At 36.1% G+C, this 27,710-nt stretch overlaps 1 protein-coding gene across 2 annotated transcripts in view; it reads right to left on the reverse strand.

Moving 5' to 3' along the window:
- The window catches only part of CEP83 (centrosomal protein 83), a 113,570-nt gene that overhangs the window by 36,110 nt on the left and 49,750 nt on the right, over window positions 1–27,710 (reverse strand). Inside the window, exons 5-7 of one of the 2 annotated variants that reach the window (XM_019710315.3) lie at window positions 27,046–27,177; window positions 11,891–12,127; window positions 2,708–2,839 (exon numbers count right to left, since the gene is read on the reverse strand). In XM_019710315.3, coding sequence (XP_019565874.3) covers window positions 2,708–2,839; window positions 11,891–12,127; window positions 27,046–27,177 — 501 coding nt within the window. The remainder of the gene's footprint in view (window positions 1–2,707; window positions 2,840–11,890; window positions 12,128–27,045; window positions 27,178–27,710) is intronic. The other variant, XM_074325265.2, reaches the window with a different exon arrangement.

Genomic DNA, 27,710 nt, shown 5'->3' on the forward strand with positions numbered 1-27,710 from the left:
TTAGTTAACCGGTTCAAAGTTATGCATTCTTTATGTTACATCATTTTCTCATGTAAGACTATCACAAGTGTATAATCATTGCTATTGTTATTTTCATCACCAGCTACTATTTATTATGTTCAATACCATCTTCAATCTTACAAAAATCCTATAAGAGATAGGTGTTAGGTTGGTGCAAAGGTAACTGTGGTTTTTGCAATTGTTTTTAACTTTTTAAGCCACAATTATATTATTGCACCAATCTAATATTATTCCCATTTAAAAGTTAAGCAAGTCAGATGTCACATAGGTGGTGAGTGAGATGAATGAATCAGGACTCAAAGGTAGATTCATCTGATTCAAAGCCCATAAAACTTTTCCATTGCACTTCATTACCTCCTCCAAAAAGACAGTTTTTAATTTCTAAATATAGCTGAATTTCAACGTCTAAGCTCAATTATGAGACTATGCTTGACTTGAAACATTTTAACAATTAAAAATCTTATTGTATAATTTTCACTTTCTTTCTACTGTCAGCCATGTCTAATGAATTAAATGAGACACTGGCTACAAAACCACTTTGTAAACTGTAAACTTAGAGATATTGAAACAAAAATCTGAAATGTCACTAGACATATAATCTGCAAATATTTTGTGTTTGCCATGGAAAAATTGGGTAAATTATCTCCCAAGAGTGGCATTTAATACATCTAATATTATGGTGTTGGCCTTGCAGGCACAGAAATCCAATTTTGTCACCACACTTAAGACTCTCAAGATTAGAGTTACATGAATAAAGTTTACAAAGAGTGATCTATAAAATCAGAATGTCAGTTTATTCATTATGAGAAAAAATCTACAATGGAAACTAGAATGCTCCAAGTCTGAAGGACCAGTGCACTCTCTCCCCATAGACAAAATTACAGGGAAGTCAAATAACAGCAAGTTGATTGGTGATCATTCAATCAGACAAATGGAATGAGATCAATCGTGTCATGGCACAAATGGAAACAGATTGGTGTATATTCCTTTCCATAGTAAGAAGGATCTTTTCAAGGGGCCAGAATACTTATTCTTCTGACTAAAACTCTCCCTTTGTCATAAACACTGCCTGAGTCTGCTCAAGTAATTCCTTGGCCAAGGGATTTATGAAGAACACAGTATTACTTTAGATAAGTTCATATAGCAAATTCCTTCTGGTCTGGGAGCCATTTTGGTTTTTAATGCGATTTTACATTACTCTGATAGAAAACACATATTTCATTGATTTAGTAACCAGTCTTATTGTGAAGTTCTTAGAGATGCCACCACTACTACTACTGCTATTACTACTGTGTTTCCCCGAAAATAAGACCTAGCTGGACAATCAGCTCTAATGCGTCTTTTAGAGCAAAAATTAATATAAGACCCAGTATTATATTATATTACATTATATTATACCTGGTATTACATTATACCTGTTATTATATTATATTATATTATATTATATTATATTATATTATATTATATTATATTATATTTTATATTATATAAGACCAGGTCTTATATTAATTTTTGCTCCAAAAGACACATTAGAGCTGATTGTCTGGCTAGGTCTTATTTTCGGGGAAACATAGTACTACTACTAGCTAATATAACAGCAGCTTTATGCATAATATCTCATTTAACCTTTGTCATACTCTATAAGTTGGGTATTAGTCTCATTTTATAAAGGAAAACATTAAAGTTTTCAGAGAAGATGTAAATCGCCCAGGTTCACAAAGCTACTAAGGGGAAGAAATGACATTTGCATCCGGTCTGTCTGATTCCACAGCAGATACTCTTATTCTATAAAATACTTTCATCATTGCAAACCTATTTCTGGTTACTAGATTCCTAATATACACTGCATTTAAGGTGGGGGAACCTCTAAGTTCCTGAGAAAACTCTGTACATAAAAGATGTGCAAACCGTTACATTCTTTTTAAAATAACATAAAAGCAGATTATGCTGTTATTAATTTACTCATGTAACATTTGTCAAATGCCTACTGTGTGACAGCACTGCTCCAGGAGCTGGAGATACAGCAGTAACAAAAGCAATGTCCCCATGCTCTTGGAACTTGTATTTGGTTGAGGGAAAAGGGGTGGGAAAGAGAAGGAGAGAGAAAAAATAAATATAAATACATTAGATGGTGTTAAGAGCTATGGAGAAAAATAGAGCAAGGAAGATAGAGAGTAGGGCAGACGAAGAGGGAAGAAGAGAAGACTTCTCTGATAAGGCGACATCTGAAAGAGATGAGGAAGCTAGCTAAGTAGCTACATGAGGGCAGGCCATGCCAGGTGGGCAAGTTCAAAGGCCCTGAGGTAGAATTAAGTTTGCTCAAGGAAGAGTGAGAAGGCCAGTAATGATGGAGCAAAGTGAACGGGGTGGGGGGAGAAATGGACTGTGACGTCCGTGGAAAGATTGCAGGGGCCAGATCACATAGACCTCTGAATGTGTAAAGAGTGAAGAGACCAGCAAGAAGGTGACTGGAAAAACTGAGCCTAGGCGATCATGACTAGGACTAGCCTGATCACAGTGGAAGCAATAACAACTGGTCAGATTCTGCACATATCTGGAAAGGAGGATGATAGCATAAGAAAAGATTGCAATATAGAGAACTGAACTATTTAAATGCGAACTTTCTTTGTCATTTATACAGTATCAAGCACTCAGAAAAACGAAGTAGAAATATAAAATGACTTACATTACTGGTCAACGTATTGATTTCCCGTTCAGCTTTATGCAATTTACTGATTAAAACAGTATTTTGTTCATTGCTTGATTGTAGTTCTTTTTCCAAGCGTTCAACCTGCAGTTTAACTGATTGTTTTTCAGCCTTTTATTAAAACAAAATATTTTAAAGTTATATAAAAATTAAGTAAGCACTATTTAAAATACATGTACAATCATACTACCCTAAATTATTCAAAATCTAAACAATACTAACACATACCAAAGTAAAAAAGAGTTTTCTCCAAGTATTTGGTAGATTTCAAATGAAAGATGTTTGCTCCGGGAAGCACGCAACAAAGCTATCTGGAACAAACAACCTATCAAGAGCCACCAATGAAATAAAACTCATACACTTCTCTTATGAACGTACTCACTTGACACCTATTTACTCTTATTACTGACATAATTCAAACAAACATTTTGGAGGGTTTCAAATCCAAAGCAGATATGAAAAAGCATATTAGAAGTACAAAAGAGGACTCATTTATAAAAGTTAAGAACTGAACATCTAAAATCAATGGAAATTTTAAAAAAGAGATATAAGAATTCAAAATACTCAATTAATTTGGAGCCTTCGGAAGTGTGGGTAAAGAACTCAGTATCTCTTAACCTGATGACATCATAAAGATTCTTAATAAACTCTGTAAGTTATCAAAAACCATTTCTGGTTGGTAACACTCACAGTACTCTAGTTAGGGAGGAAAAACTAAATGCTTTTTAAAAATATTTCTACTCAAAATGGTTAAAATAAAAACGTTTGGCATTTAAAGGGTAAGCTTCAATTTTGTAATATCCCACCTGCAGTATATCTTAAATATGATAAGGAACGTATTCAAATAAATCATAAAAAACCTATTTTCCTCAAATATAAAATGATACTTTTAGGGTACAATAATAGCCAAAAAAAGTCAAAAAAGAAAGAAATGCTTGCTGTCATGTGCTTATTTTCATTTCACCAGACAAATAATAAAGAATTAAATATAAGGTCTTTTGAAAATGTTACAATGAACTTCCCATGTTTTGTCATCATTTAACTTGTACTAAAAATAATCACTCTAAATGACCTCAACGCAAAGTTGCACATTGGGACCACATACTATATTCAACTGCAACCATCCACTTATTCTGTCACTGTGTAAATACATTAAGAATGGTAGGATGGCAACATAAACAGTCTCATTCTGAACTGCCTCTCGTCTAAGGTCCGGTGACACTGACAACCTTAGTAAAGGACCAGCAAATACTATCAAAAGCTTCATCCAAACAAATAAAAAGATGACTTCTCTTCAAAATATATCAATATACTCCTTGTACCAGTTTGCTGGCTGGAAAAAACAAAATCACTATTTTTGATTTGGATATTGGATTTTAATTACAAATTAGGTGCCCACTAATAACCTTCCAACTCAAATCATTTCATAACTATCTGACTGAAAAAACAAAACTCTTTGGACTGCTCAAAATAAACCAAAACAATCAAACTATTAGGTTGGTGCAAAAGTAATTGAGGTTTAAAGGTTAAAAATAATTGCAAAAACCACAATTACTTTTCAGAAATAGTATATTTGCTACCTGTTAGGCACCAAGAACTAGGAGGAGTAAGCAAATCGGAAAAGATGGTGAAGGGATATAGAATATCTTGCTATTACGGCATAAGTTATTTTGAGTTGAAAACATTTGAGAATCAACAGACATAAAAAAAGGTTTTTTTCCTCAACTCATTTTATCTTCCTAAAAACAGAGACTCAGAAAAGAATTTAACTGCTATAAATTCCCTCCCCAGGGGTTTCATAACTAGGGAAGACTGACTCCTATCACAGGAGACAAGAAATCAGCATCAGGATAAGAAATCACCTAAATAGACATTGTCACAAAACTGTCATTGTCTCCCACCTATTTTCCTTAAGGTCTATTATTTTTCCTAAAAGTCATTTGTTTTCCTATAAGTGCCCTTTCATCCTTTCTCCTTTCCCTATTAAGATGGTATACAAGACGCAAATTCTAATAGCCTATTTGTGTCACATTCTTCTGTGAACGCCTATGTACACATATGAGCAAAAACCTGTGTTTTCTCTTACTAATGTCTCCTGTCAATTTAATTCACAACCCCTAACCACTGAACTTAAAAGGATAACGGAGAAGTTTTTCCTCTCCAACAATGGAAACCAAGAATTTTCACTGGAGAATACCTCTGGGAATACCAGCCTAGCTCTGCCAGCTCTTACCTTTCTCTAATGAACTCAGGGAAATAATTCAGTGAAGTCTTGCATGTATTAGTAGCCAAGTCGAATTTTATTACTCTGGGAAAAGCTGTCATAAGATATATAAGTATGGTATTTCTGTTTAAACAGGACTTATGATTTTAAGATCTTGAATTCCAGTATAAGGAAATAACTATCTAGGAAGAAACTGTTCTTTCTGGTTTGAATGACTTTAGCTTTCAGAAACTCAAATAAATTGTTTTGGATGCTGCATATTGTACTCTGTAGCACTGTAAGAGTTAAATCATTTCAGATAAGTGACTTGATTCTCAAAGAAGGAATAATCCCTATCTAAATATGTTGCATGGCTACTGCTTATGAATCAATACCTTTCCTCTTTACAAAAAGAAATATACTCTTGGGATTTCACAAATGCATCAGCATTAGATTGGTAAACATACATTTATGCTCTAAAAATCAAAGATCTGTCAATTCCTCTTAAAAAAAAAAAGTAGATAAAAATGGCAGCATGAGGTGAGCCTCTTGAAATCTCCCCTGGAATTTACAACAAATTGAACAACTATAACTCCACAGAGGAATTCCTCCACACCAGACAGGCAAGACTAAGAGACCCACTACTGAATTCACCTAAAAGTGGGCAAAATGCGCGAGCCGGGGAGGAGGGAAGGGAGAAGCGCAGAGACGGAGTCGCGCAGGCGCAGGACGCAGACCTAGCTCAGTGCTTCGAGCTAGCTGCTTGCCGGAACTACCGCAGCTGCGGGAGAGGGAAGAACCCGGACTGCTAGGGCTCCGCTCATGGCCCACAGGGCTGAGGGGGCAGCGTATAACACGGCTGAACCCAACGCTCACGGCAGAGACATCAGAGCAAAGACTGAGGGAAGAAAGCTGGAAACGGTGGTGTAAGCCATTATTGCCGCAGAGAATGGAAGACTTAGGCACTGAGACTAGCCACCCCCTCCTTACCCTCCCAGAGCTCACCCAGCCCCCACCTGCCCAGTGCTAGAAGCGGAACAGTAGCAGTGTCAGATCAAAGGAACAGAATATTTGTAGTTCTGAGAACTGTAGTCCACAGACATGGACTCGTAGCCCAACTAGTTCTGGCAAACGGAAGGGAGCTGTGGAAGCAGGACCGGCTGTGGTGGTGGTCGTCTCCATTGCTCTGGGCCACCTCTCACAACCCACCCCGCCCCTGTCCCCACCTATCTGGGTGGATCCCTGCAGGAGTAAACAGAGCTGCTGAAACATACAGGCTCTGAATCTAGTGCAGGAAGAGCTTTGGAACTTCAGAAGCTCTCCGCATCCCCCCATGGAGGTGGCGCCCTATGACCCAGGTGAACTGTTAACAGTGGAGAAGCCAGCCCTCCAGGGAATCCCCCTAATTGTGTGAGAATAGTGCAGAGAAAACATAGCACTACAGTGTGAAAGAGAATAAAAGGCTACAGTCGGAGAGAAAATAAAACAGTCTACCAACACCTACTTTGGAAAACTAAAGAAAGGCCTCTTTCTATCAACCTGTTGCAGAACCCACTCCTGCAGATGTCTAGCAAGAGAAATAAATTCATTAATTGCCATGAATAATAAAGGCAACAAGACAGCTCAGAAAGGAAATAAAAGTCTTCAGAAAATGAACTTAAAAAAATGGAAATATGTGAATTAAATGACAGAGAATTCAAGATTGCAGTTCTTACAAAACTCAGCAAGATGCAAGAAAACACAGACAAGCAGTTTAATGAACTCAGAAACACAATCAAAGAACAAAATGAACACTTTACCAAAGACATTGAAATTTTTAAAAAGAACCAAATAGAATTTCTGGAGATTAAGAACTCTATAAAAGAAATGAAAAATGCAATAGCCAGCTTAGGTAATAGAGTTGACCAGATGAAGAAAAGAATCAGTGACATCTAAGAACGAAATCTGGAAGTGACATAAATGGAAGAAGAAAAAGACTTGAGACTTAAAAAAAAAAACGAAAGAACTCTACAAGAACTTTCTGACTCCATCAGAAAGAGCAATATAAGAATAATGGGCATACCAGAAGAAGAAAGAGAGAAGGGAACAGAGAGTATTCTCAAATAAATAGTCGACGAGAACTTCCCAAACTTGTGGAAAGAACTGGATTCTTGAATCCAAGAAGCAAATAGAACACCTAATTACCTCAACCCCAAAAGGCCTTCTCCAAGGAACACTGTATTGAAGTTGTCAAAAATTAATGACAAAGAAAGAATCCTCAAGGCAGCCAGGGAAAAGAAGATGGTAACCTACAAAGGAAAGCCCATTAAATTATCATCAGATTTTTCAACAGAAACTCTACAAGCCAGGAGGGAGTAGAATCAAATATTTAGGCTAGTGAAAGAAATAAATTATGAACCAAGAATAATATAGCCAGCAAAGATACCCTTTAGAATGAAGGAGGAATAAAGACCTTTCCAGACATACAGAAGCGGAGGGAATTTTCTAACACACAACTTACACTACAAGGAATACTGAAGGTGGCTATTCAACAAGCATAAACAGGGATAAATTGTGACACCCATAACATAAAAGGGGGGAGAGTAAAGGTCTGAACCAGAATTTGGGAATGGGGGAAGTAAGCATGCTGAAAAAAATGGAATACTCTAAATATAAAACTTTCTTTTACATAAACTTAATGGTAACCACTCAAAAAATCCAGAAATGAAATACATAACGTAATAAAAGAAGAAACAAAGGGAAAAATTATAGAATACCACTACACAGAAATAACAGACAACAACAAAAAGGCTAAGCAACAATGGAGAGACAGTCTTACCAAAAAACCAAAGATAGAATGACAGGAAATCCTCACATATCAATAATTACCCTAAATGCAAATGGACTGAACTCACCAATAAAAAGGGACAGACTAGCAGATTAGATCAAAAAACTAAACTCAACCATATGCTGCCTCGAAGAGACACATCTCAGCTACAAGGACAAACATAGACTCAAAGTGAAAGGGTGGAAACTGACACTCCAAGCAAATGGTATCCAAGGAAAATCAGGTGCAGCCATACTGATATCAGATCAAACAGACTTCAGGATAAAAAAGGTAACAAGAGACAAAGATAGACATTTCATAATGATAAAAGAGACTATACAACAAGAAGACATAACAGTCATCAATATTTACGTTCCCAATCAGGGAGCACCGAAATATACCAAGCAACTACTAACAGAACCAAAGGGAGAAACTGACCAAAACACAATTATAGAAGGGGACCTAAATACATCATTGACAGCTATGGATTAATCATTCAAACAGAAATTAAAGAAATAGCAGCCCTAAAATGACACATTAGATGAAATGGACATAATTGACATGCATAGAGCACTTCATTCTAGCACATCAGACTATACATTTTTTTCAAGTATAGAAAAAAATTCTCAAGGATAGACCACATATTGGGACATAAAACTAACCTCTGCAAGTTTAAGAAGAATTGAAATAATACCAAGTATATCCTCTGATCACAAGGCTTTGAAATTCGGTATCAACTGCAAAATGAAAGCAGGAAAAAACAAAAATATGTGGAGATTAAACAACATACTTTTAAACAACGACTGGGTCAAAGAAGAAATAAGAGGAGAGATCAAAAGACACATAGAAACAATGATAATGAAAATACATCCTACCAAAATTTTAGGGATGCAGCGAAAGCAGTTTCAAGATGGAAATTTACATCATTACAGGCCTATCTCAAGAAACAAGAAAAATCCCCTCACCTTACACATTAAAATACAAGAAAAAGAAGAATAAATGAAAACCAAGGTCAGCAGAAGAAAGTAAATAATAAAAATCAAAGCAGAACTAAATGAAATAGAGAACAAAAAGACAACAGAAAAATTAATGTGACAAAGAGCTGGTTCTTTGAAAAGATTAATAAATTTGGCAAACCCTTGGCTAGACTCACTAATATAAAAAGAGAAAAGACACTAATAAACAAAATCAGAAATGAAAGCGGGGTAGTAATCACGGATGCCACAGAAATATAAAGGATCATCCAAGAACACTATGAAGGACTACATGCCACCAAATTCAATAACCTAGAAGAAATGGACAAGTTCTGAGAAACATATAGCCTTCCTAGGCTGAACCATGAAGAACTGAAAATCTAAAAAGACTAATGACCAGTAAAGAAATTGAATCCGTCATCCGAAACCTTCCCAAAAGCAAAAGTCTGGGACCAGATGGCTTCACTAGTGAATTCTACCAAACCTTCAAAGAGGATCTAATACCTGTCCTACTCAAACTCTTCCAAAAAACTGAAGAAGAGACAATACTCCCTAAGTCATTTTATGAGGCCAACATTACCTTGATACCAAAACGTGGTAAGGATAACACAAAAAAAGAAAATTACAGACCAATATCTCTGATGAAAACGGATACAAAAATCCTAAAGAAAATTCTAGCAAATCGAATGCAACAATGCATTAAAAAGATTATTCATCAAGACCAAGTGGGGTTCATCCCAGGGGCACAAGGATGGTTCAACATTCGCAAATCAATCAATGTGATACACCACATAAAATAAAGGACAAAAACCATATGAATATATCAATAGATGCAGAAAAAGCGTATGACAGTTTGCAACATCCATTTACGATTAAAACACTTAATAAAATGGGTATAGAAGAAAACACCTGAACATAATAAAGGCCATATATGACAAAACCTCAGCTAATATCATAATTAATGGTAAAAAAAAAAAACTGAAGACCTTTGCTCTACGTTCAGGAACACCGCAGCGCTGTCCCCTATCACCTTCGCTTTTCAACATAGTGTTGGAAGTCCTCGCCAGAGCAATCAGGCAAGAGACGAAATAAAAGGCATCCAAATTGGGAATGAAGAAGTTAAATTGTCACTTTTTGCAGATGATATGATGCTATCTATAGAAAACCCTAAGGACTCCACCAAAAATCTATTAGAAACAATAAACGAATACAGGAAAATTCAAAATCAATGTACAAAAGTCCGGCTACAAAATCAACGTACAAAAGTCCACTGCATTCCCATATACTAACAATGAAATCTCAGAAAAAGAAATAAAGAAACAATTCCTTTTGCAATTGCAGCAAAAAGAATAAAATACCTAGGAATAAACTTAACCAAGGACGTGAAAGACCTATATGCTGAAAACTATAAGGTGTTTTTAAAAGAAATTGAAGAAGATACAAAGAAATGGAAAGACATTCCCTGCTCATGGATTGGAAGAATCAACATAGTTAAGATGGCCATATTACCCAAAGCAATATACAGATTTAATGCAATCCCCATCAAAATCCCAATGGCATTTTTTAAAGCAATAGAACAAAAATCATCAGATTTGTATGGAACCACAAAAGACCCCGAATAGCCAAAGCAATCCTAAGAAAAAAGAACAATACTGGAGGTATCACACTCCCTGACTTTAGCTTGTACTACAGGGCTACAATAATCAAAACTGCATGGTATTGGCAGAAAAACAGACACACAGACAAATGGAACAGAATTGAGAATTAAGAAATAAACCCACATAAATATGGATAATTTTTGACAAAGAAGCAAAAAACATACAATGGAGAAAAGACAGCCTCTTCAATAAATGGTGCTGACAGAACTGGAAAGCCACGTGCAAACGAATGAAACTGGACTGCTATCTGTCACCACGTACCAAAATTAATTCAAAATGGATCAACGACCTAAGAATAAGACCTGACACAATAAACTGCATAGAAGAAAACATAGGTACTAAACTTATGGACCTTGGGTTCAAAGAGCATTTTATGAATTTGACTCCAAAGGCAAGGGAAGTAAAAGCTAAAATACATGAATGGGACTATATCAAACTTAAAAGCTTCTGCACAGCAAAAGAAACCATCGACAAAATAAAGAGGCAACCGACTGAAAGGGAGAAGATTTTTGCAAACAGTGCCTCCGAAAAGGGGCTAATATCCAAAACATACAAGGAACTTATACAACTCAACAACAAAAAAACAAACAACCCAACTGAAAAATGGGCAGAGGACCTGAAGAGATATTTCTCCAAAGAGGACATACAAATGCAAATAGACATATGCAAAAAAGCTCAACATCACTAATCATCAGAGAAATGCAAATAAAAACCACAATGAGATATCACTTCACCCCAGTCAGAATGGCTATCATCAACAACACAAATAATAACAAGTGCTGGAGAGGCTGTGGAGAAAAAGGAACCCTCATACACTGTTGGTGGGAATGCAGATTGATGCAGCTGCTATGGAAGGCAGTGTGGAGATTCCTCAAAAAATTAAGAATATAATTACCATGCAACCCAGCAATCCCTCTCCTGGGTATCTACCCAAAAATTTTGAAAAAATTTATCCATAAAGACATGTGTGCTACAATGTTCACTGAAGCTTTATTTACGGTGGCCAAGAAATGGAAATAACCAAAATGTCCTTCGATAGATGAATGGGTAAGTTGGGGTATATACACACAACGGAATACTATTCGGCGGTAAGAAAAGAAGAAATAGTACCATTTGTGACAACATGGACAGATCTTGAGATTATAATGCTAAGCGAAATAAGTCAGACAGAAAAAGTAGAGAACCATATGATTTCACTGATACGTGGTATATAAAACTGAAAACAACAAAAGAACAAGACAAACAAATGAAGGAACAAAAACTCATAGACAATATTCTAGTGGTTACCAGAAGGTAAGGGGGCAGAGGGGCTCTAGAAGAGGGTAAATGGGGTCTAATATATGGTGATGGAAAGAGAACTGACTCTGGGTGGTGAACACACATTGTGAGATTTAAATAATGTATTACAGAATTGTACACCTGAAATCTATGAAACTTTACTAACAATTGTCACCCCAATAAACTTTAATTAAAAAAAAAAAAAGTATGCCACCCTCTACTGGGAAGCAATTAAAACCTTACCTCCAGGGATCTGACTGTCGCCTGCATCTCAGCCAGCTGCCGCACCTGAATTCTTTGGGCATTTTCTACCTGAGCACCCAAATACTCTTTTTCAGCTCTTAATTCTGCTACTTCAGCCTTTAAACCTTTTACTTTCTCACACAGCTGAACTTTTTCTTGAGCAAGCTGTTCTCTGGTGGGGTCAACGCTAAGCATCTGGTTATGTAGTTCTTCTTTATCTTCCTCCAGTCTTGCAATCTAGTAAGAATTTGAAAGAGCATACAACCTTAAATTATGGAATTTTCAGTCATGAACATGCTTTACAAGTCAGTAAACTAAAATTAAAAATTGCACAGTGTAAAGAAGAAAGCTCAGGTGGTGAACTCCAGTACCAAGGAGGAAATAAGATGTCCCGTTCTTTCTGTACTCAGCAGGCCTGAAATGTGAGGGCAAGCGCCTGGTCCTGTTGTCCCTCTATCTCCACACGGTGTCTAACACAGGGTTTCACCAGGTGCCGAATAAAATTCAAAATTATAAATAATATGATAAAAATAATTATTAAAAAAATGTCAAGTATTTTAAAAATCATCAGAACATTCTAGGTGTTTGTCTATGAAAGATCAATATGCTGATTGCTGCTAAGCTTTTTCTCATGTGACAGTAATGCTTGGGCTATGTCTATGCTAACAAAATGATCTATTCCAAAGCAACCTGATTCACAAAAAAAAGCTGCTTATCCATAAAAAAAAAAAAAATACCATATTTCCCTGAAAATAAGACCTAACCGCAAAATAAGCCCTAGCATGATTTTTCAGGATGTGCGTAATATAAGCCCTACCCCCAAAATAAATCCGTTAACATTTTCAGCCAGATGGACGCATTTAGTATGTCCACTGCAACACACGATGGATATATTAAATTATAAAATAATAATATTAACATATAATTAAATATAAATATTGACATTAATATTTAAAATAAATAATATAAATTATAATTAAGTATTTGTAAATACCCAAGCCTTTGGACGAGAGGTAAACGCCTCTGTAAACAGATGAACAGACTTATCGCCGAATGACCAATTGGAGTACAGATACAACGTACGAATAACGCGCACTTGATAACGAATGGACGTGGTTGTGTTGTGTCTAATATAAATCGTCATAATTCAATACATCGTGTGTTGTAACGGACATACTTAATGCACTCATGTGAAATAAGAAAAGTTTTCTGAATTTCGATGCCTGCGATTTTTTGTCGTTTTTGTGTGCACCATCATTCTTAACCGCCATCATTTTTGTTGCCACTTCTGTCTCGTAAGTCTTCAGTTAACACTTGATTTAATAGTACATTTAAAGGGAATGATATTTTGACCCCAGATGAGTGCTAAAAGAAAGAGCTATTCCATCAAGTACAAGAAAGGAATCATGGAGGACTCCCGGGGCAAGAATCTTATGGCTTTCTGCAAAGAGAAGTTGGATCTCCTGATGGTCCAAAAATGGCGAGCAGAGCACGATAACCTCAGTCAACAGGTGGATGAGGGAAATGCTAAGAAGCGCAAGTGTGGATCAGGTCGGCAACCATTATTTCCTGAGCTGGAAGACATCATCTGTGAATGGATTGCTGACAGGAGAGCAAAGGCTTTGGTTGTGCGCAGGGCTGATATTCAAGCATTTGCCCTTGCAATGGCACCACAGTTAGAAATATCCCCAGAAGAATTCAAAGCATCGCAACACTGGCTGGATGGCTTCCTTCAGCGATATGAACTGTCTCTAAGATCAACAACACTGTTCCAGCTGAAAGATATTGAAGTTATTTAACATGCACTTGCATTCAAGTCCTTTGTTGATGGCATCGACTTTTCTAAATACCAACTCTCCAACATGAGTGCTATGGATGAAACTGCAGTTTTTATGGGCCAAGGATCTCAAACGACAATTGATCAGAGGGGTGCCTCATCAATCTACATTCCCTCCACTCGTTACGAAAGTGCATGAGTTACCTGTATTTTGGCAATTCATCTGGATGGAAAGAAAACCCCACCTCTAATCACTAAGGGCAAGAAAGATAAGGTTGAATGTGTTTCAGGCATTTATGTTCTTGAAACTGAAAAGCCTGGTGCACACAAGCAGTTATAAGTAAGTGGGTCAATTTAATGCTGCCACTTGTTCTGTAAGGTGGTCAAAGAGGTCTGCTAGTCTGGGATTCAGCCAGCACTCACCGCGCTAAAGACATGAAGAACTTCCTTGCAGAGAATAGATCAAATAATAATTCCCGCAGGAATGACTGCCTATCTTCAGACTCTTGATATTGCAATAAACAAGCCATTCAAGGACCATTTGCACATGGAAATCAACTACACTGAAAACAGAATGGAAAGAGATCAGAATGGAAACTTTGTGAAGCCTAGCCTGCAAGAGGTCGTGACTTGGGTGAAGAATTCCTGGGATAAAGTCACTGACAGCTGTGTTGCCAAAGCACTATGAGCAGACTACATGGACAAGAAGTGCTCATTTAAGGAGAGCTCTATTGCTGGACATGAGAGATTGGGGCCAATGGTTCTGTAGGAAATGGAATCACAAGAAATTTAAGCTGGAATTCAAGGTTTGGAGAGTTATGACGATGTTCCAGAAAAAGATGACATGACTGTATTTGAATAAATGCAGATTTTTGTACATGAATAAATGAATGTAGATTGTTGTACATGAATAAATGCAGATTGTTGTACATGAAAAAAATAAGACATCCCCTGAAAATGTGTCTTTTGGAGCAAAATTAACATAAGACCTGGTTTTACTTTCGGGGAAATACAGTACAAATGTGACTGATGAGCATTTTCAAATGATAGCTGAGAGTTTATGAAAGCCCCAGATATAATGATGCCATAGTTCCTAATTGTCAGATTCAAAAAAGAACTGAAAATCATTACTACAAGGCATTGGAAATGTCACTAGGGAACTTGCAGAGCAGAAACACCAGTGGTTTTCCCGGGAGTTCACGCCAACCATCACTCCCAGATCCCCCGGGCCCCCCAATGCTGGGTTTCAAGACGCTTCCCAACCTGAAGCACCGAGAGGGCTCTCACCTCTGGCACGAGGGTGCCAGGTAATCATGGTCAAACTCATTCTTTCCCTTTCCTGTTCTCCCAAACTATCTATCCCCCACTATCACCACCAAATCTTTGTTGTTAAAGCTTCCTTTTTCAGTCTTTTTTTATATTTGAGGTTTCTTCAGATGATTCAACTTTCTTTAAAGAAAAGCTTCAGCTGTTTTTAAAAAAAAGTTAGACACCACTGCTGTAAACACCACCACGGGTTGCGTGTAACCAGACTGAGTGAGCTCGGAAGGCTTACTCTTAAGACAAAATAATGCTCTGCAACCCAGGTAAAAGTGGCCCAAAAGACAACTGATTGCTCACGTGGCTATACACGAACCTAAGAAGTGTGAGACCCACCCCAGGGCAGAATGTGTTTTCTGCATCTGTGCAATGAGGTTAGACTGGAGGCCGCTGAAGATCCTTCTCCATGTTAACATGCAGTGATTCCAATTTGGTTCTGGACAAGCTGAACTAAAGATGTCAGTGGGGAATACAGGTAGAGCTATCCAGCAGACATTTTTTCCCCCCAGAAAAGAACGTTTTCTTGGAAACCACCTGTAGAATTCAGAGTCAAGCCCTCAAAAACCCAACTAATTAGTGTCTCTCTCCTATTTTCTCTCTCACCCTTTACATATAAAGATTACCCCTGGGGTTTGGTCCCTGACCACCTTTTTTCCCTCCATTTTCTCTTTCCTTCAGCTCGCTGTGTGACTTTGTGCAAGTCACTTTTTCACTTTGGCCTCAGTTAAAATGAAGGGCTTGGGCCGGAAATCTTGATGGTACCATTTAGCTTTGGCAGGACGTAACTCAAACACAGTTTTAGTGTGCTGTGTTAGAGGTGTGGATCTCACCTAGGTCGGGAGTCAGTGCGTAACTCGGGTTCAGACGTTGCCTTTCCTGAGTTCTGTCTTGAGCTGAGTATGCCATACACAAAACTGCATTTAGTAACAACAGTTTCTCCTACAGTCTTCATTTTACATATGTGGTCAGACAACTAATGTTCCTGTCCAGTATGTTTCCTGTATTATTGCTTGCTCTAGCAGTTTCGAGGGGCATCTTTCGTCTGACAGCTGAAGTGTAAGATGAAACTGTGGACGGAGACAGCTAACGGCAGAATCAGGATTAGATCCCACACTCACAACTCCTGAAGCAGAGCTCACTACCAAATCATTCCTACCCAAACTGGTGATCACTGCCTTCTAATTTCTCTATTTATTCAGTCATGCAACAAATATTTATGGAGTACTTACTATGTACCCAGCACTGTTCCGGGTAGTAAGGCTACATCAGCGAACCGAGCAGACAAGCAAACAAATGCAAAACCTCTGCTATCAAGCTTATATTCAATCGCTGCTGTGACACGGCTCTTGTCCCAGTCATCTGGGTATAGATCTTGGACACGTCCTCACTCTTCTCTTTTCCTGCACTCTCACTCAGCGTCACACACCATCTTCCTTGATAGCCTCAACTGGTTGTGCTCTCAGTCCTTTGTTTGAATTTCTTTTTTATGACGTTTATCCAAATCTTCCTGTATTAAAGTTACCTCCAAGTTTATTTCATTCTCTTCGAGAATATAAGCTTACTTAACAGAAAAGATGATGTATTAACCAATTTTACTTTTAAAAAGTTGTTGAAGTAAAGGAAACTGAACCGAAACAGATAAGGAACTAGGACTAATTAATTGTTGATCATCTTTTCAATGGATGGGAGGACCATTCTTAATTCCCCAGGGCACACTAAAGGAAAAGTAGTATATCTAATTGCTTCATCTGTCTTTGTTTTTATTAACTTTATGATGAAGCATAGAGAAATGGTTCAGAGTACAGGCTCTGCAATCAAATGGCCTACATTTTTTCTTTCAGAATTTTAAAGATGTTGCTCTACTATCTTTGGACTTGTATTACTTCCAAAGGGAAGTCTGTTGTCATTCTCATCTTTGTTCTTCTGCACAAAATATCTTTTTTCTCTTGTTACTTCTTTTTTTATTATTAAACTTTTTTATTTTTAGATAGTGGTAGGTTCGCATGCAGCAGTTGAAAGGAATAATAGAGATCCTGTATACCTTTTACCCTATTTCCCCCACTGGTGACATCCACCTCTTCTATTTTCTAGAAGACACTTTACACAATTGGTTTTCATTTTTTTAAAAATCAGTTGGTAGAATTCACCAGTGAAATCATTCTTTTTGAGAATTTTTAAATTATGAATTTAGTTTCCTCAATAGCTATACAGCTATTCAAACTACCTACTTTATATGGACCAAGTTATGGTTGTATGTGCCTATTTCATCTATGTTTGTCAAATTTAGCTCGAGTTCATCTCTAGGTAATAACCTAATAAGATTACCCTTTTGATGTCTGCAAGGTCTGTAGTAATGTTCTGTTTAATTCCTGATATAAGTGATTTGTGTCTTCTCTCTGTCATCCAAGCTAAAGGTTTGTCATTCATTAGTCTTTTCAAAAGAAACAGCTTTTTGTTTCACTGATGTTCTCTATTGTTTCGGTTTTCAATTTAATTGGTTTCTACTCTTATCTTTTTTATTTCCTTCCCTTTGCTTGCTTTGGGTTTATTTTGATCCTCTCTTTCTAGATTCCTAAGGTGGGAGCTAGATTATTCATTTGACAAACTTTTCTAATGAATGTATTTAGTGCTATGAATTTTTCTCTCAGCACTGCTTTAGCTGTGTCCCAAATATTTTAATATGTTGCATTTTCATTTTCAATCAGATCAATGTATTTTCTGAAACTGTTTTTTCACTGATATGTTTTTCATTGAAATTTCCTCTTTGACTCATGAATTATTTAAACTGTCATTTCACTTGAAGATTTCTCTGCTTCCTTTCCATTATTGATTTCTAGTTTGCTTACAGTGGTTGGAGAAATCACTGTGTATAATTTCAATTTTTGTAACTTTATTGAGGTTTATTTTATGGCTCAAGTTATGGTCTATCTGGGTATATGTTCAGTGGACACTCGAAGAATGTATTTAGGTACTCCTGTTGGGTGGAATGTTCTATAAATTTTGACTAGATTTCTGTTGGTTGATGGTTGTGTTGAGTTCTATGTCCTTCCTGATTTACTACCTGTTCTATCCATTGTTGAGATAGCAGTGTGAAGTCTCCAACAATTGTGAATTTGTCTATTTCTCCTTTTAGTTCTATCAATTTTTACTTCACATATTTTGCAGCTCTGTTTCATATATAACTAGTATGCATATGCCTCCCCAGTCGACTGACATTTTTTGTCATATAATGTTTACCTCTGGCATTTTTCTTTGCTCTGAAGTCTACTTCAACTGATGGTAATATACCCACTTGTGCTTCTTTTAATTAATGTTTGCATGATGTATCTTTTGCCATCCTTTTACTAACTACCTATATTGTTATATTTGAAGTTTCCTGGAAACAGCATATAGTTGGATCTTTTTTTAAAATCAACTCTGCAAATCTGTCTTTTAATTGGTATATTTAGACCGTTTGTATTTATTATGACTGTTAATATGTTAACAGCTTAAGTTTTTCTTCTTTTTTCCCTTTTTAAGTTTGTTTTCTATTTGTTTGTGTTTTTCTGCCTTCCTGGGTGTTATTTGAACATTTTTTAGGATTCCATTTTGATTTATTTATAATGCTCTGGCTATCTTATTGTATAGCTTTCTTACTTGTTGCTGTAGGTATTATATTATATATATACATAATTTATCATGGTCTACTGGGTTCATTTTACCAGTTCAAATGATAGAGAAATTTTACCTCCCTTTACATCCCTTTGCCCTTGTTCATAATATAATTGTCTTAATGATTTTCTCTATACATATTTAAAACCAAATCAGGCAGTGTTATAATTTTTGCTCCAACCATCACACAAAATTTAGAAAACTAACTCAGGAAGTCTTTTGTATATACCCCGTTTTGCTTATCCTTCCTGATGCTGTGAGGTTCCTTTTGTATTGTTTTATTTCTGTTTAGAGAATTTCCCTTAGACATTCTTTTGGATAGGTCTACTGGCAACAGATTCTCTTAGTTTTCCTTATTCTAAGAATGTCTTGATTCATCCTTCATTCCTGAAGGATATTTCTGCTGGATATAGAATTATGAGTTGACACTTCTTTTCCTTCAGCAGTTGATAATGCTGTGGCACATCCTTTTGGCCTCTGTGGTTTCTGATGAGAAATGTCTAGAAATTGTTTTCCTCTTATAAGTAAGGTACCATTTCTCTCCTGCTACTTTCAGCATTTTTTTCCTATAGTGTTTATAAGTTTGATGTCTCTTAGTGTGGATTTCTTTGGTTTTATCTCGTCTGATGTTCAGACAAGATTCAAGCTTCTTGAATCTGTCTGTATGTTTGTGTCTACCAAATTGGGGGAGTATTCAGCCTTTATATCTTTAAGTGTATTTTCAGCACTGCCCTCTTTCTTTTTTCCTTTCCATGACAAAATCTTAGATCTCTTGCCATATTTCCACAAGTGCCTAAGGCTATCCCTGGTTATTTGTTTTTTTAATCTATTTTCTGTAGTTTGTTCAGGTTGGGTAATTCTAATGTTCTATCTTCAAGTTCACTGATTCTTTCTTCTATCCCCTCCATTCTGCTGTTGAGGCCATCAACTGAGGTGTTTGTTTGTGTTGGGGGGGGCAGTCATCGTATTTTTCAGCTCTAAAATTTCCATTTGGTTCTTCTTCATATTTCTTACTTCTTGGCTGAGATACTCTATTTTTTTCATTTGTTTCAAGCATGTTTTTAATTGTACATTAAAGCATTTTTAATATGACTGAGTTAAAATATTTGTTAGATAATTCTGTCATCTCAGTGTTAGCATCTATTGATTTAGTTTGAGATCTTCTAGGTTCTCAGTATGACATGGAATTTCTGATTGTAATTTGGACTTCTTGGGTATTATATTAGGACTGATTCTTATTTCAAGTTTCTGTTTTAGCTGGCTAAAGTTTCTGTTTCCTCTGGTAGAGGAAAGGTGGTGTTGCTGCCTCATTATTGCCAGATGGAGTAGTCCAGATTCCCCACTCCACCTCTATGACATCTGGAAGAGACTCCTCATGAAACCCATGTTAGGTGGAAGTGGTAGTTCTAGCTCCCCACTAAGCCCACTGATGTCTCCCTAGATGGCAGGAGTAAAGATGACTTGTTACTGTTCCCCATATGCCCTCCACTGACACCTTCGTGTCAAGTGTGGTCACCACTGACACTACAGAGCAGCGGTGAAAAGTCCTGATTCCACACTAGGCCTTCTCTGACATGACCCAGGCAGGGAGGAGGCAGGGCACCTCATTACTGCTAGTTGAGGGTGGAAACCTAGGCTCCCTATATCATCTCCAATGCCACCATGGCAGGTGGGTGGGAGACATGTTATTGCCAAGTGGGTACGAAGTCCTGGCTCCCTACCTGGCCTTATCTGCTATCATCTTGGTTGGGGGTTAGTGTTCCTCACTGTAGCCTGGGGAAAGTGGAAGTTCAGGTGCTCCACTGGCGTTTGTTAGTATGGGTGATCATGGGTCCAGTTTTGTTACAGTATTTGGCTGAAGCAGAATTGTTATTATCTAAATTAACTAGGCTACTAGGCTGTTCTTTTCCTAGTACTTTGCCTAGAGGGAACAGGCTTGTGTTGGGTTTTTTTATCATCTGTGCCAAACTGCTGGTTTCTTCAGCATCAAGTCTTTAATATATGAGACAAAATGAAAACCCACAGAACATACCACAGTCAGTCCCTGGATCCCAAAGTCCTTAGATAGTATGCCTTTTTCTCCATTTTCCAGCATTCTTATGTTTGTTTTATATATAATGTCCACGGATTTTTGTTTTACTTACCAGGAGGAACAGTGAGAAGCACATCTACTCCATTTTCCTGGAAGCAAAGTCTTCATATTGGCTTTTAAAATTCTTTATCACTAGTATTAAAGTAATTGAACCTGTGTGCCTTGGTGTAGTTTTCTTCATGTTTTCTGTGCATGTGGTTCACTGAGCTTCGTGGATGTGTGGGTTTATAGTTCTCATGAAATATGAAAAATCTGACCATTATTTCTTCAGTATTTTTTTCTGTTCCTCCTTTCTCCTTTTAGAATTTCAATTATCTAATGTTGTCCTCACTATGTGCTACAATCATTTATTTATTCTTTTACTCTCTGTATTTCATCTTGGATAGTTTCTATATCTTTTGTTTATCTTTTCTTCCAGTGTCTAACCCACTTCTAGAGTATTGTCCATTTTGATTGTATTTTTCATCACTAGGGTCTTTTCTTACAAATATTTTCCATGTCTCTCATCATGTTCAAGGTTTCCCTTAACTTTCAAGCATATATTAATGACTTTGTCTACTGATAATTTCTAGGTCTGTTCCTATTGATCTTTTTCTTTATTATGAAATATATTTTCCTTTTCTTTGCATGCCCATTTAAAAAATAATAATCTTTAAATTACAGAGTAGTTTTAGGCTCGTAGCAAAATTCAGGAGAAAGTAGAGTTCAATACGTCCCTGCCCCGATACACATAGCCTCCCCCCCACTATCATCTCACACCAGAGTGGTACATTTGTTACAACTGATGAACCTGCACTGACAAATCATTATCACCCATAGTCCACAGTTTACATTAAGGTGCACACTTGGTGTTGTACATTCTATGGATTTTGACAATGTAGAAAGGCATGTATCATCAACCATTACAGTATCACACCAAATAGCTTTATCACCATAAAAACCCTCTGTACTCCATCTCTCAATCCCTTCCTCTCCCCTAACCTTTGGGCAACCACTGATCATTTTAATGATCCAGTTTTGCCTTTCCTACAACGTCATATAGTTGGAATCCTGCAATTTGTAGCCTTTTCAGATTGGCTTCTTTTACTTAATAATATGCACGTAAGGTTCTTCCACATATTCTCATGGTTTGATAGCTCACTTCTTTTTAGCACTGAATGATACCACATTCTCTGGATGCACCACAGTTTATTTATTCACCTATGGAAAAGTATCTTGGTTGCTTCCAAGTTTTGGCAATCAGGAATAAAGCTGCTAGAAACGTCTGTGTGCAGGCTGTTGGGTAAATACCAAGGAGTGAAATTACTGGTTTGTATGGTAAGACTATGAGTAGTTTAATAAAAAACTGTCTTCTAAAGTTGCTGTACCATTTTGCATTCCCACCAGCAATGGTGGGAAGTCCTGTTGCGCCACATCCTCACCAGAGTTTGGTATTGTCAGTGTTTTGAATTTAGGCCATTCGGATATGTGTGTTATCTCACTGTTGTTTGAATTTGCAATTCCTTAATTACATATGATGTTGAGCATCTTTGCTTATTTGCCATCTGTATATCTTCTTAGGTGAAGTGTCTATTAAGGTCTTTAAGGTCTTTGTCCCATTTTTAAATCAGTTTGTTAGTTTTCATAGTTCTTTGCATACTTTGGATAATAAGTCTTTTATCAGATATCTCTTTCAAATATTTTCTCCCAGTCTATAGCTTCTCTTCTCACTCTTGACAGTGTCAGTCACAGAGCAAAAGTTCTTAACTTTAATGAAGTCTAACTTATCAATTATTTCTTTCACGTATCATGTCTTTGATATTGTATCTAAAATATCATCACCAAACCCAAGGTCGTCTAGATTTTCCCCTATGTTATCTTCTAGGAGTTAGGTTTACATTTTACATTTAGGTTTATGATCTATTTTGAGTTAATTTTTGTGAAGGGTCCAGATCCATTTTTTGCATGTGCATGTACAGTTGTTTTAGCACTAATTGTTGGAAAGACTATTTTTCTCCATTCTGCCTTTTCTCCTTTGTCAAAGATCAATTGACTATATTTGTGTAGGTCTATTTCAAGACTCTGTGGTCTATTCTGTTGATCTATTTGTATATTATTTTGTCAATACCACACTGTCTTGATTATCAGCTTTATAGTAAGTCCTGAAGTCAGACAGTATCAATCCTCTGACTTTCTTTTTCTTGAATACTGTATTGGCTACTCTGGGTCTTTTGCCTCTCTACATAAACATTAGAATCAGTTTGTCGATATCCACAGAATACTTACTGAGGTTTTGACTGAGATTATACTGAATCTATAAGTCAAGTTGGGAAAAACAGACATCTTGATAACACTGAGTCTTCCTATCCATGAACATGGAATATCACTCCATTTATTTAGTTCTTCTTTGATTTCATTCATGAGAGTTTTGTAGTTCTCTTCATATAGATCTTGTCTATTTTTAAAAATATCTGCTGTATCTATTATGATAATTCGTATGATTAATGCTCTCAGGTATTAGTAGTAATAATACCATTTTTTGAGCATTTACTACGTGTCAGGTACTATAGTAAACATTTTGCACATGAAGTTTAAAGTTCCCAGATCTTAGCTTTTAAAATCAAGTTTATTTACCTATTTATATTCCTACTATTCTAGGTTTCTTCCTTTTCCCTATATGTACTAGAATTGTTCTTCCTAATTTAATGATGGAATACAAAAACATTTTCACTTATTTACATTACGAAGGTAGCACTTAATTTACTCACATATTTAAAGTTCATATTTTAATCTACTTTTGGAAGAAACCGTCTCCTTTCCTTTACTCAGTGTCTTAAAAAGAATTCTACTCAGACTGAACAAGAGAATAGGGATAATAATACATGCCTTTTTCAGGTCCCGAGAGTTACCTTGGTCATGAGGGTAGTAATAGATACCTGTGACTAATAAAAAAGCCAAAGCAGAGAGCACCCGAAAGTAGAGCAGTCAGAATGCTGGGAGTGTGATGAAGGTGGAGGACACAGGCACTGCAACCAGAGATGCCCTTGAACTATTTAGAATATCTAAATACAGGCCTAACACTGGAAACTCTAGTATGCTAAAGTAAAAGACAAGATCATATGCTCAAGAAATCTGAAAGCATAGAATTTTAAATGATAACAATGGCTAGTATTTATGGAATGCTTACTATTGTGCTAGGTACTTGTCTACACACTTTACACATATTAATTTATTAAATCCTCACAACTCCATGGGATAGGTACCATTGTTAACACCATTGTACAGATGAGGAACTGACGCACACAAAAGTCAAGTCAGTTCCCAATGTCCCACTAAATGAACATTCAAAACATTTAAAATTTTACATGTTAAAAGGTTTATTAGTTTTGAGATACTCATATTCTAAACTGCATTCACACAGAAAATTTTAATTAGTACAATTTCACAAAGCCCTTATAAAAGGTTGCCAAAAGCAATCACAGAGAATCCGTACTGTGAGCTAATTTAATTTTAATTTGGGACTTTTGTCTATTGTGATGTGGTTTAAAGTAATCTAAGAAGGTAGCAAGTTAGAACATTTGGAATACTTTAGATAAAGGAGCCATCTGGGTCTAAAGTAGCACTTCAGATAGAACTTCAGAACCTACCAGGATAAAAATGAAGTGTTTTGAGAGGTTTTACAATGTCTATTGACATATACGTCAGGATAAGGACCAAAGTAGGAGCACAATATCAGTTTTGTGCTACCAGTGCTTTAAGAAAAAAATACCGTGTGATAACAGGGAAACAGGGAAGTTCTCTTTTTTGCCATAGGAACTCTGGCTTCTCACCTGATCCATAAAAGCCAAGACAGGACTCAGTCAGTTTGGAGAATATGATGGAATAATCTCAGGGATGTCACTATGTGCTATCATTCTTACAGTTTTTCATATGATGTAGTGTTTACTACCCCTCTCTTTTAATGCCCACTGAATTAGTCGTTTCTTTCACTCATTCAGTCCATCAGTATAATCACCTAAATGCTCTGTATTGCAGAATAATATAAAATTAGAGTCCTAATAACATAATGAAAACACAATAGTACCACTTTTTAATAACGACTATATAGGCGACTTCCAAACTTCATCTGTAAGAAGTTCCAGACTTAATATGTACTTACAACAAAGTGCACTGATTGAAAAATCATGACATTATCTTTTTTGTAAGGTAAAGCTATCTTCTTTAATGCATTCTTTTTAATTCAGAATATCATGAGGGAGATACAAATTCCTGGAGTGCTTTACAGGAAAACAGTAACACAATCTTCCTAAAGTATTCCCCTCAGAACCAACACACTAAAGGATATCCAGTTACTTATTTTATCTGTAGAAATGAAAATGCACAAGTATTGTATGAGTTAATTAATGAAAGAAAATCCAATTATTTTAGTACATTGAATTATTTTTACCAGTTTAAATTGTAAGATTTGAGTATGGCAAGAGTAGGTTTTGCTTTGAAGTTTTACTGCTGTTTCATGATCCACAATCATCTCACTAGGTTTTACTACTATTGTTTATAGAAACTGGAGTATAACGATAAGTGATGGAATGAAAGCAAGTACCCAATTATCCACTAATTAATATTGCTCCTGCATAATCAATTGGGAAGTAGAAAGAAAAGAACTTTGGTCTTTTCATAAAGTCTTACTTTTCTAGCCTCTACTAATTATGGCTTCTTAACTAGCTGTTTATCATCAGATTTCTAAGAATGTCATAATTCACTGATCCATTAAAATTTTTAGTGACTATCATTTTGTCTTTCTTGGGTAAAAAGTAGATTAGTCATCAGATTTCAGATACGGTTTCATTCTTTAAAACAACAATAAAATTAAAAAACTGGAGAATACAGATAATCATTACCAGGTAAACTAAATCTAAACTAATCATCTTTAGATTTTAAAAGCAAAGTATAAAATAAAGCACTACTACCTTAACCTCAGTTATACTAAATCTACATTTTAGACTGGAAATCTTTATTATTCCTATTTTCCACAAGAAAATTTTTATATGCAGTTCCTTTAAGTGTCATAATTACAGATTCAAACCCTTTCATCATCACTCATAGTATGTATGGCTCAATTAATCTCTTGACAAAATTATGGTTGTGGGATGGCTTCTAATTGGCATGGCAATTTCAAATCATGGGTAATTTCAAACTTACAACTCTGCACTGGGAGTTGGGGTGCCTGAGTTCTGCTGTTAACTTGGCTGCTGAATTTCTTTGAGACTTAGAGCAATGCACTTATCTAGTGCTTCAGTGTCTTCATTTAAAATGGAGACACTACTATAAGAGAAGTGAGATCATATGTGAATAAAGCATTTAAAGCTGTAAAGAATTTTTTAAATGCAAAAGACTATTATAAATATTTATAGTTTTCTGGTACTGTATTATTAATGAACTCAAATGATCCAAAACAAAGTTCATACAACTTCTTACATATCAAACAATCATGGAACAGTTTGTTCACTTCTAAGAATAAATAATTTGATCCAATTAGTTACTGGCAAAGGGAAGTGAGTATATTTTAACTCTTGATTCCAAATAAAGACAATGCAATAAATGTATAATGCATATGTGTTTGTACATAACATGTTTCACTTAACTACAGACAAACATATTTTTACAAATTCAACTAGCATTAGATTTCTTATTTGAATACAGCAGGATAAAATTGGCATTTCTCTTTCCATCCTGAAAAATCATCTAAGAGCAACATAAAGAATGAGCAACACAAACCCCATTTTGGGGAATATTAGGAGACAAACCACAAAAGGAGTTGAGAGGCTGCCACCAGCAGGAGAGACAGAGCAGGGGTGCACACCACAGGAAGCAGAGAGGACGCCGCAGTTGCACACGTCACAGAACAAAGTACACACCTTGAAGGTGAAGGGCACACCCTAAGGTATAAACCTCTTGTTTATATAGGGAAACAAGGTGCATGGGTGACAGAGTCCCAAGGAGGAGAGGGGGACAGTGCTAAATAAGGAATCATACGGATAAACTATACAAGTATTTGCAAAGAGAAGTCTTTCTGTGTGGCCATGGGAGAAAAGAGACTGACTATTGCCACTGATTGGGGCAAAAGAAAGGAGGAAAAGAACAGAAAAATCTAATAGTTAAAAAAGAACATTCACAAGAAAAATGTTGCTAGACAGCAGATGAAAATCATGACAAATAATTCACATTAAAAAAAAAACTATGCAATCAACTCTTACTTGGGATTTACAAAAAATATAATCATAAAATTTTATTGACTAGAAAAGGATAACAACTAATCTAGCAAAATCAATCACTCACCTCTGATTTATATTTTATTTTTTCTTCTTCTAACATATGTGCAAATTCTTCTTTCTGGTGTTCAAATTCTGATTTGAGAAATATATGTTCATAGCGAAGCTTATTATATTCAGCTCTATACTTTTCAACTTCCTAAATTATAAGGAGACAGCAATTTATCACAAATTTATAAATGAAATTTGTATTCACTCCAAAAATCACTTTTGCAAATATAAATAATTTTAAGTTACATTATATTCAGAGCAATTCTAAAAGTAAAACACAAGCTTAACAGAAGTATGAATAAACCTTGGAAAAGTTCTCATAACAAATATCCTACACACAAAATTAGTACATTCCTGAGAAATTACCAATAAAGCCAATTACCATTCAATCAACCTTATTTCCTCACTGATTCTCATAATAAAAATGTTGACAAGGTCAAAAGTTTTGACCTCTGGACTTAAAAAAATAATATTTAAGAATGTAGCACACCTTTCAAAATACAGATTAAAAATTAATTTTATGATAAAATAAAAAATACCCCCCTAAAATTCAGACAGGATGAATTCAAAGTAGATAAAGGATATTCCCTGGCATACTCCAAGTCTGCTTCTCCACACAACGAAAGTTGCTGGGCATTCTGAATCTCAGTAAGAACTTAGACAAAAGAGCAGAAAAATGGA

The sequence above is a fragment of the Rhinolophus sinicus genome, chromosome 1, assembly GCF_057876585.1.
Source record: "Rhinolophus sinicus isolate RSI-liver-muscle chromosome 1, RSI-T2T, whole genome shotgun sequence".
In the NCBI taxonomy this organism is placed as follows: domain Eukaryota; kingdom Metazoa; phylum Chordata; class Mammalia; order Chiroptera; family Rhinolophidae; genus Rhinolophus; species Rhinolophus sinicus.